The sequence below is a fragment of the Plasmopara halstedii genome (assembly GCF_900000015.1).
Source record: "Plasmopara halstedii genome assembly, contig: Scaffold_3109, whole genome shotgun sequence".
Classification (NCBI taxonomy): domain Eukaryota; phylum Oomycota; class Peronosporomycetes; order Peronosporales; family Peronosporaceae; genus Plasmopara; species Plasmopara halstedii.
The window spans coordinates 1-11,085 of record NW_020190012.1 but is presented as its reverse complement, the minus strand read 5'-3'; the positions used below and the strand labels follow the sequence as shown (position 1 = coordinate 11,085).

The window sequence follows — 11,085 nt, the reverse complement described above, 5'->3', positions numbered from 1 at the left end:
TCTCTTGTTATAGGACGTCGTCATGTGACGCAATACTTTGCTTAACGGAAAAGATCATTTTTATGACCCAACCACAATCCGAGATTATACAAGTAGCAAACGTCTCGTCATCACATCGAAATATTCTTTCAGCAAAGATTAAAAGAGGATTAATAAGATTCTTGAGAAAAGCAGTTCTGCTTGTCACGCTCATTCATTTTTTTTCCCGTAAGTGTCTCAATAACCGACTCTCTCGGAACGTACTGTACGAAATTGGAGATGTCAACATCTTGCAAATTTATTACTGACACTTCCCAAGATTGACTATTTTTAATCGAGATCTCTTGTCTGTGATACAGAAAGACAACATCAATTCCCTAGGATTACCTGAGTCACTCAATCTACGAGTTAATGAGCTTTTTCTTCATAAATCAATGTCGCTTCGCCCGGCGGGCATATTACACCAATCTTGCGACGTAGCACACCTAAAAATGTACCAGGGTAAACTATCCATAACAAAATTAAAGCGTAAAATGTCGACTCGTGTCTTGCAGTTTAAGTCCTCGTAAGTCTTTGCCTCACATATCTTGGCACCGAAGCTGCTCATCCATCCCACGAGAGCTGTGAGCTGAATACCCTGGCACACAGCTGTAACATCCGTTTTATCTAAGATACAGTTTGCAAACTCCGGCTTACTGACACATCTGCTATTTGGGCATGACTGAACACCCAGCAATACTGTTGCTGATTGTTTCAGACAGTTTCATGCCCCACAACTGACGCTGTTGCAGTCTCATACCGGCGTAAAACGTAAATCCAATTCTATCCGAAACCGGTTCATGATTCGTCAAAGCCCCGTTAGTAGAGAAGTGCGTGACACAGAATATTTAAATTTCTGGCATGTCCATGGTTCATGGCTTTTCAGTCACGCCATATCAAAGAATGAGGTCGTATATTGACCTCAAGTATAGAAGTGAGAAGTATCCACGCTGTTAAGTCTGATTCTTTAATCAAACGAAAAGAACATTAGACTCTGTAACAAGTGTTCTTGACGCAAAATGCACAAATTTGGTATCTGCATATGGCACCCGCAATACCCGTGTGTATTTGCTACTGTTTTGACAGCCGCGCATCGCATGTGATTTTCTATTCATCATGCCTTTTCAAAGACTCACAAAGTGTTGGCAGCCAATAAACCCTCTGGTAATGAAAGCTCTCCAAATTCTAAGCCTTAGACCCGTCGATTTCAACCTGAGGTACAAAAGAACCCAGTCCTTTTCCAGCAAAACAATTTACACCTTCTTAACCTCGGTGGCGTCATGCGAGAGGCTTACAATTTGACACGGTTGGGAGATCCACCGTATGCATCTCCCAGCCGAGAGAGACGGTGACACAGAAAGCATTGACTTTACGATCTACCATGGGTAAAACGTCAGTAATCTCTACGGTACTGTCGGCAGCCGAGCCATCGCTCTTCTCCTCATCTATGCTGAGGTCTGTCGCTTCTAGCGCAAACAAGAAATTTAATACTCCGCTTTAACCGGCACGAGTAGATGAAGCGTACTCAAGGCGACAACCACTGCATTCTCAGATAATGTTGAGTGAATTCGGTGCAAGCCGCACCTATATGAGGACTCTTTCTTGCGAAAGAGGATCGTACACTCCCATCCTCGTCAATAAGTATCGATAAAAATCACATTACCCGGTGTGCTACCAGTTGAGAGAACTCTGCTGCTTTATTCGGATGCCGAAATGGCAGGTCGGGACTCTTCAAGACGTATTGTGCGTTTATCATAGCGTAATATGTTAAAAACTTTCACAAGATTCTTTATTGAATAAAGCTAGTTTGATGTTGCTTTTTTGTCGCTGTTGAAGTAGAAAGGTCATTTTAGCACGGTGGAACTCGTGTTGGCTGAATAAAAATACCAAAGGAAATGTAGTTGGTGCGGACGCTGGAGAACCCCAGGGACGAAGCAACTGGGGGGATATGAAGAGCTTTAGTGACAAACGATATGTGGATATTGAGGAGAGACGTAAGGACGCTGAGTCTTTGAAGGGCAAGGGTTTCGCGAGATAAATTTTTCGAACACAGACCGCTCCAAAACCGTATTATTGAGTTAGATGACATCGAGAGCCACATACTTAACTTTCGAATTTCACGATGGCTGAACGCTGAAATGCCATTTCTATTACGTAAATTATTAAATACGGCGACGGTGCTTCAAGTGAGCCAAATAACACTTCTACCCGCGAGACTTGGAACAGTGGTTGATTTTTGGTGAAGAAGTCGTAAATACACATAAAAAGGAATCCAGGCGCAGGCGTTTGTCGGTAGGCAGTCGAAAATCTCGGTGTTGCACTTTTCAGGACCTCCTAAGAAAGATTGCTCTATCTTGATTAACCCCTCGGTATACCCATAGAGAATGATTTCTCATCGCAACGCATCTGATCCATCATATATCTCGAAGGAAAGAGCCAAGAAACGTCCATGTAATCAATACCGTGATGGTTAATAATTCTTCACTTGTTTCAAAAGAATGGTGCAACTTAGACCAAATGTTTGCAGGCGGTTATCGCTCACCCGATGATGTGTATGTTTTTTAGAAATATAAAGGTAAAACACCTCTCGGAAAGTAATTTCTAGACGCCGTCAGAAGCATTACCGGCTTCTAAAAATGCTTTAAGGTTATTAGTGGCAAGGGCGGGTAGACTCCCAATTTTTGAATTTCTTAAGTTAAAATGGAAACATACTTGACCATATTCTAGATTACTCTACATCGCTTTACATTAGCAATATCAAATTGGAAATTGCGCGCATAGATAGGCACTATCAGGCGTTTATCATAGTAATAACGACAGATGTTGTGGATCCCCGCACCTTCTAATTCGATATGCCGACCGACACCCTTTCGAAATTGATCACGGTCACCGTGATTTTTGAGTTCATCTGCGCATGAATGATAAGAACAGGTCTGCAGCATTCGCTCACATACCTTACCTAATTTGATTATATGAGGATGTGCATCAGATGCGGAGTACAGATTTCAAGTCAAGAAGGCCGGTAGGTGTGACGCAATGAGCACAACGGAGGCGGTAGATCTTAGCCAAGCTGAGGCGAGAACAATTTATCTTTTAGCTGCTGAGCAGCGCTATGGTACCTACAGATTTTAAATCAATGGAAGTGCTTATATCTAATTCACCGCGGGTGTTCCCTAGTTAAGAGGTACGAACTCTGAACACCCGTGCATGGCGCCCGATAAGCCCATCGCGGGGACCCAGTGAGTCCAGGTGATCTACTAAAACAAACTTAGCTCTTTTGTACCTCTTAAAAGTCAATATTAGTCGTACCAAGCGACTATAATCTTAAGCGATGGTTGTCACAGTCCAAAAAAGGCTGGTCATTGACCTTAAAGTGGGGTATTTGTGAAGTCATGAAAGCCTTATTTATTTTTGGGGCGTTGTGCAATAACATGCGCCGTACTATAGTCAAGAATTAAGATTATACGCAAAAATATTAGAAATGCCACGTGTGTATGCTTGATTTGTTAGTCTTGAGACGTAGGCACCAGCTAAACATCTAGTTTTCTCTAATAGCCGAACCCTTTCTAACAGTGTTTGACTTCATTCTTGGAATGGCGCGGTCGGAACGCTATGAGTGACAAACCAACCGGAGTTTGATCACGGTATGTGCCACGCATTTGTCTCGTAGTAGAATATAGACGCTTTTGTCGTATAATTTCTTGTTGAAAGAAAATTGCGCTTTTGACGTGGACACGAAGCTGCACAAGCTTTAATACAGGGCGTGTGAATGCCCGAGATAGTTTGCAGCCCAAACCCGATTTAAAACCAGAAGATAGAAGCGGCTGTGAATCGTGGTCTCTAAAGTATATACCCGCTGAGACGGATATAAGCCACAATCTCCAAGTTACTCCCATTACGACAGTTTTTTTTAACTGTAAGCTGGGTCTTTAAATGTTATTTTGAGTGGTAGAGAAAAGAGCAACTGCATATGGCGGGGACCAAAACAAAATGCTGTGGTGAATGAGTTGCATATACAAGGCCAAGACGAGTTGTTTACGAAGGATGGTCTATCGTTATCACGATGTCGCGGTACAACTGAGTCTTTGACACCAAGTGCCATATGTCATAGAGTTACTGGAGTGATTGAAATGGATAGTCTTTCGTCTACAACCCTGACAAAAGCACACATCTCTCAAAGTACGGCAAGATGTTTATTCTTTTTTACCGATCACATCTTTGCGACAAAGAACGAAATCAACCGTCTGTTTAGTAGCGGATACACTTACGCGTCTCTCAGACTATGCATTGTCTTAGTTATGTCACATGTCACCAAAGCTTACGTGGGGTGACCAGACGCAACATGACATGTGCTGCACTACAAAATATTTTAGGAAACTGGGTGTTTTCGAGCTCAGAATTTTTCCAGACATCTGAAGCGCGCTTACCCCCAGTCAATTATTAGTAGTTAGTCGGTCTGTATTACAACACGGTCTCTCCAGACAAATAGCATGTGTTTGTACTTCACGATGGAGACTACAACTACATAATACTGTACTAATACAAAATACATGCCTCTCCAGAGTTTTTTCGATGTATAACATAGTCAACGCTGTATACTGGTAGGTTAAGGTGCTCAAATGGGCAAGCTCTTTTGTGAGCACGAGTGATTCGTGCCAACTTGGACTTTTCTTTTCGTATGCATCAGCGCCCGCAAACAGTCGGTCGATTCCAGCAAGAAAATGGCAGTCCATTAGCATGGACGTTCTCTATCGTACCAATACAGCATATGGTGTTAGCGGATTGATTCCTTACACATCACCACACCAAAGTACCACGTTTAGAGTCCTAAAAAAGGCATATTACAGTTTTAACCGTCTCTGATCCAGCATAAACAAATAACCCCCGGACGTGAAAAAATGAGAAAGTTTCACGCAACCGATTTACGCTTTGACATAGCCGCAGGCTTAATGTGATGCTGCACCCCAATCTGGCCAGCGACTTGCGTCATGTGGAGTCGATCGAATTCTAATCACAACGTCCAAGAGTCTAGAGAGACTACATTGGTCGCATTTACTTTTGCGATAGTGGACAAGCAAGTAAACTTTGCTGAGCTAGTCCAGAACATTCATGATGGGTTACACCTTGATAGGGTCTCTGTGACTAGATGTCTCAAAAACGCTTCGGCTTAGACAGCGGGCCGATGCGCCTAACACTCGCTGAATCAAAAGGAAACAATGGGGCGACCAATCCCAGAGAGACTTCTGTGGATGGGAAATGGCATAGCAATTAGATTGCGGAGAAAACGCATGTAGTGTGTTATTATTTCTGGAATACCTCACATTCCTTATCAAACAAGACCTCTAAGACGCTGGCCAGCAATGGATCACCGAGCCATACCATATTCGTGTACATAGAGAAAAGGAAGGAGCCCTAGGCGCGATGAGGCCTTTGCCCTATTGATGTTGATCTGGGGGGAGTACTAGTGCATTGATTGCTCGTAGAGCGTTCACAGAAAGTGCCTTGTCAAGAGCAAAACTATTTTTTTTTTCCAGTAGAGTTTCATTACGATGGAAAGAGTACATTGATTATTTATATCAAACTGTTGTTCCATAGACTCAATGCAAAGTCAAGAAGTTACAATGTAAGTCTGATGAGAAAGTGTCGCGATAAATACGATGGCCTGGTGGAACGAGGCTAGCATCTAGATTGTCTCATTCCATTACTAAGATGGGTTTTTCAGTATAAATATATATTATACATCATTTCGTTCTTGATTTGATTCCAAAAATACACTCTAAATGTCTAGATACGTGAAGGGATGAATCTTCCGAGCGCTGTTTGACCGACATAAACATGTGAGGTCAAGTTGTCTTTATCAGGGATTGCGATACCGCGGTTGCACGGCTTGTCGAGGCAGTACAACCTAAGCAAAAAACAAATTCAGTCAGGACAAATCTATAGTTAAAACAAATTGATCACGGTTATTGTATGTAATTTTTTGCATGGTACACCGTGATTACAAAGTATACAAAAATGCAAGAGCGTTGCCGCTCTGCTTTGCACAGAGGAAGCTTTTAGCTTTTAGAATCTGCGTGAGCAAAATCGTAGACTGAATTATATATCGTTAGTAGGACAAGATTGACTTGAGCTCAAGGTACTTTATATGTTCTGCTTGGGAATTGAAATATTTCGACTTAGATGAAACCAGTTAAGATTATAATTGATACGCTTAATCATACATCATAATAGAGTCCTAATTTATTTATACGTACCGGCTGCAGCACCACGTCTTCTTTTGAAGCATCATCACACTGACATGGACCTCGTTCCACTATGTGAATCCCGCCCGCATCATAAATCACGTTTGTTGTACGTAAGATTGTTCAAACATCACGGCAAAAATACTTATTCTACACCCAAAAAGGCTGAATAGCACCGAAAAGTATCACTGCGCTTTCAAGCAAGTATCTGGAGAGGTTGCCAGGATGGACGGGGACCCTGGACTGGCATCACAAAGACCGTTTTCGGTGGTGATGGCGTAATGCTCTCAGATGGGTGTAGGAATGCGTGAGCTATTCGTTAGAGTGACTAACCAATTTTGCTTCTTTTTTTATGGCTTGACTATATAAAGTATGTTTTCATTTCACTGAAGCCTCATCACAACAAGAGTCACCGACGAGTTTGCTACGCACACATGCATATTTTTCGTATCAGAGAGTGGCCAGCTTAAAGATCTCAGCTTGCTCGTCGAGACGAGTGTAAATTACAGCAAGCTTAAGAGGCCACTAATAATAATAATATAGACCCTTGCCTAATCCAGAGAAAAAAATAAAAGAAGGCTGTAATTTAGACCATTTGTACGCATTAAATTTCCATTACACTATCGACTTTCGGCTCATATATGTAGTGGATGTAGTACCGTGGGATAATATTTTGATGAATTGCTGTTATCGATTTGTACAGTGATATAATCTAACGTACAACAAGCAGAAATGCTTTGCCTCGCGAATTGCGTCAACTGATGTTTAAGAGATTGGCAAGAAATAATCACGTAAGTCAATATTTCGATTTAGTCAAATAATACTCCAATATATATGTTCTTCAAACCGAACCATGTAATGAACCGAGATGTACCGATCCGCAGCCGAGAAACGACTTTTGAACCCTTTGTCTCAGCGCTCAATGCAGTCGATTCTACAAATCAAACTTTAGCTGCCCAAGCTCCACGGTCATCATGCAGCACCTGTCTTCCCTCGATGTATTAGGGATATTGTACCCTTTCTCAAAATGTTGCGAATTTCTTCATTAATCTGACCCAATATGCTCTATGATGGGCTTTAGTGATACAAAAATTTGGCGCGGAAGTTGAGAATTTAACCAGCTAAACGCATACATCGAGAGAAACTTCCCAATGAATCGTCAATATTGTACCACCAACACCTTCAAACCCATGCGAATTATGACCGCCTTTTCTCGCGTCAAGTCATTTAAGGGCAGAGACAATTAAAATATAATTCTTTAGGTAAATTAAATTAGAATGCGATACAGTTGATCATTTTCACGAGATTAAAATGCAATAAAGGGGATCAACTCCAAGAAATCAAAATGCCATTAAGGGAAATATTTGCCGCACTGGCAAACTCCAAGCTAGATTGTTGCGCTCGTGATAGTACACCGATGTGCAATATTGTTATTTATGAGGCATCCTCAACTTGGGAAGTCGATGTCACGAATGTTTGCGCCGCCTGGCATTGTTTATGGAGTACAATCACATTTTACATCAAAGTATCAGAAAAAATGTCTGACTCGGTGGAAATGTTGAAGTTCCTATTAGCCACAATGGTAGTAGCTTTCTGATATCGACAACAATTACCATAGTGCTGGAAAGTCTTCGAAGAATTCTCCATGTAATCTCAACCCTCTTTTAAGGAAGCAATGACTGGTGTATTAATTGCAGGACCAAACTTCAGATAATTAAATCGATCGATCGTAGCCAATTTGGTTAATTATTGGCTGCTGACCGGAGTCTTGATATCTGCAGGTGCCTCAACAACAGCTTCCCTTTCCTGCGTATCTTTCTGCTCACAATAGATTCCTTCGAATAGTAGATCTCTCAAGCTGAGCAATACGGCAGACATCTCTCGGGGCCAAAGCTATTTAAGAGAAACGCAGCTGATAACCCAACATTGTTAGTCGTTAAATCAACAAGCCGGGCTACGTGCAGCAATGGAAAGCCTTGATAGATTCAAAAGCTTTATGCAACCAAGTTCAACGCAGAGCTGACTGCATAGAATATTCTAAGGCTTTGAGTATGTCAAGTTTTTTTGGATAGCTAAGTCAGGTCGTAGATTATGTTTAGGCTCTAAGACTTTAATACGTAAGCCACTGCTTTACTCTGAGCCTGATATTACCCTAATTTCGACCTGGTTGGAATGAAACATCAGTCATGAGTGTACGTCTCAATTTGCCTCGTCGCGATCAAGTCGACCAGACCATTTACCGAAATACCTCAGCCCTACCCTTCCAAACGCCTCGTCTCCATGGTAACCGAAACCAGCCATCGTTTCACCATTCAAGCGCAAGATGATTGTGTGATGGGTGTTGTAGGTTCACGCCCAGCTCCTCAAGCACGCATCGGCAGCCCATCTACCGCGGGAGCTCTGGTAGTCACTCCAACAGGTGGTTCTGCTGGGTCGGTACCCATTAATCCACTTGCCGGCGGGGTCCAAGTATACAGCCAAGCTTCGCTTTTATGCACGGACCAGGATCTTGTCTCCGGCTCTGTGACACGATATTTGCAAGATTCAAACGATGGTATAAATGTGCAGCTGCGCGCCCCCTCTATGAAGAGTCCGCATGTTACGCAGGATTCTAGGGAGGATGTGCAGAATGCCAACAACACGCGCCAATACAGGGCATCTGCCAATAGCAGTACTCTCCAGCCACCCGCCGTTGAAGGGACACGTCCGAGCGTCCAAACAACCGCGGGTACACCGTCGCTTCGCCCCTTGCTTTAACGCTCCTCCAAGATCCGTCGCGAACAACGTTAAGACATCTAATCCACCGCCTGTCGAGATGCCACGGCCCAAAGCAGTAGACATTACAGAAATTGATGCTTTGTATGAAGCTGATGGTGGCTGGAGTCAACTCGCCGCCTCGATTGAACGAGCTCGCCCATACGTGCTGATATGTGATGATCATTGAGACTGGCCACGCATTCCAGCTCACCGCGCCAAGCGAAACCCTCGCCTCGCTGCTCAAGGACCATGGTAACACCGTCGTCCGGCAGCAGATTGACCAACAGCAACTGAGTCGGCTGACTAAAGCACCTGGTGGTAACATCCATATCAAGGTGAAAACAAAAGTAGCCCGCCAGAACCTCGTTGGTTAGGAAGTCAAGGTTCTCCGGGGTAGTCATAGATTCAGCGAGTTTGATATTCTTGCCGACCTCTTTTTCATTGATGTGTCAATAGTAATTTTGGCGCAGACCTCATACTGAAACGCTTCTTCGAGCTCGGAGCACAACCGATATACGGTACATTCCGAGATGTAAATCTAGCAGCGGTGATCACCACAGCCACGTGGCGTGTGCACTTCCGTTCTGGTCGATGCCCTCCCAAGCTTATTGTTCGCGGCTCTGTGTGCGACTAGCTCGTTTTGGCTGGTCGCATTTACTCGGTACATGCTAAGAACGCTTCTCTTTGGACACAGCGCATGTCGTTCGGTCAACGATCCATCCATCGCTCGACCTGACTGAAGACGTTGCCCGGACTTCCACACCCACCCGCGCCAGACCGGATCTAAATCCGACACGGTTATCATATGCTGTGGTAGTAAGTCGAAGTACAAATGAATCCTCGCTTCAGCGATCGCTCCGCGAACGTCCCACCAGGACAGCTGACATTGTTTCCGCAGCAGCCTCTAATGACGGTCCAGCGTCTAGCGAGATCTCTCTTGGCACTGCAGGCTCCCAGGTCATGTCCCCACCTGGTAGTCCAAGACATGTGATGATGTATTTTGATGAGTTGCATCGTGGTGGAACGATTCGAATCCAGCGATCATTACGCGTGCGACCAGAGCTCTATCGCTCTTTGAGCTGATGTTGATTTGTACGGTACCCGTGATCTATGAAAAGGATTATTGGCCTCAGCGTCTGACAAATGGTCAGTAACTCGGATCCCAGCACAAAATGAACGTATGATACACCCCAATATGTTGTTGGTCCTGTTTCGCTCACAGATCGGCATGCACAGCTCTCAAGTTAAGAAAGAGGCCCAATGGCAAGGATATATGCTGGATGACCTTAAGTATCCTCGGGAATGTGACCACTTCTTCCCAGAAAATGCAGAAGTGTAGCAGCTCAGCAAGCTGAAAGAGAATTTGTGCTTACGGCCCGAAAGCTTGCGCTGAACAACTAAGGTGATTTCGCGCGTAGATGTACCTGAAGTGTCATGGCAAGACGTCAGCTTGTCGACCGTCAACGCCAATGGGATCAAGAAAAATAAGCATCTACTCGTTGATCACCTACCTGCAAGATATAGTCTTTTTTGCATTCAAGAAACCAAACTTCGCGATTGCCGCCATCTTGATCCTTTCCAATTCGATCTTCAGTCCCGCTTTGAACACAAGCTTTTCGTCAGTGACCCTGGGGCGGTCAGTGCTTCACAGACAACACACCGATCTGGATATAAAAATATAGTCTTTTTTGCATCCAAGAAACCAAACTTCGCGATTGCCACCATCTTGATAATTTCCAATTCGATCTTCAGTCCCGCTTCAAACACAAGCTTTTCGTCAGTGACCCTGGCGCGGTCAGTGCTTCACAGACAACACACCGATCTGGCGGTGTGATCACTGTGATCCGTCCCGATTTTCCAGGTTTCGACACAGCTACGGAGCTTCGAGAGCTGACTGTTTTGGGACGCTATTTGGTCGTTCAGCTGGTAGTTGCCAATGCTCCCGTGTATATCCACCACGTCCACTAGCCAGTGGACGATCATGACAAAGCCGTTTTCTTCGACTATCTTCCAGTGGATCGTTTCGAAGACAATGCAACACACATCGTTCTCGGCGACTTGAATACGC

The 11,085-nt window shown here is 43.9% G+C and overlaps 3 protein-coding genes across 3 annotated transcripts; 2 read left to right on the top strand and 1 right to left on the bottom strand.

Annotated features, from left to right (window-relative positions):
- Positions 1 to 1,723: 1,723 nt before the first annotated feature.
- Positions 1,724 to 2,056, top strand: PHALS_07313 (uncharacterized protein; the record flags this gene model as incomplete). Its single annotated transcript, XM_024720757.1, has 2 exons — positions 1,724 to 1,761; positions 1,858 to 2,056. The coding sequence occupies 2 exons, from the start codon at positions 1,724 to 1,726 to the stop codon at positions 2,054 to 2,056; spliced, it is 237 nt and encodes a 78-aa protein (XP_024585924.1).
- Positions 2,057 to 5,006: 2,950 nt separating this feature from the next.
- On the top strand, positions 5,007 to 5,290 carry PHALS_07312 (uncharacterized protein; the record flags this gene model as incomplete). The annotated part of the gene is made up of 2 exons (XM_024720755.1): positions 5,007 to 5,096; positions 5,165 to 5,290. The coding sequence occupies 2 exons, from the start codon at positions 5,007 to 5,009 to the stop codon at positions 5,288 to 5,290; spliced, it is 216 nt and encodes a 71-aa protein (XP_024585923.1).
- Positions 5,291 to 7,913: 2,623 nt separating this feature from the next.
- On the bottom strand, positions 7,914 to 8,138 carry PHALS_07311 (uncharacterized protein; the record flags this gene model as incomplete). Its single annotated transcript, XM_024720754.1, has 2 exons — positions 7,914 to 7,964; positions 8,022 to 8,138. 2 exons carry the CDS (start codon positions 8,136 to 8,138, stop codon positions 7,914 to 7,916), a joined length of 168 nt encoding a protein of 55 aa, XP_024585922.1.
- Positions 8,139 to 11,085: the final 2,947 nt, after the last annotated feature.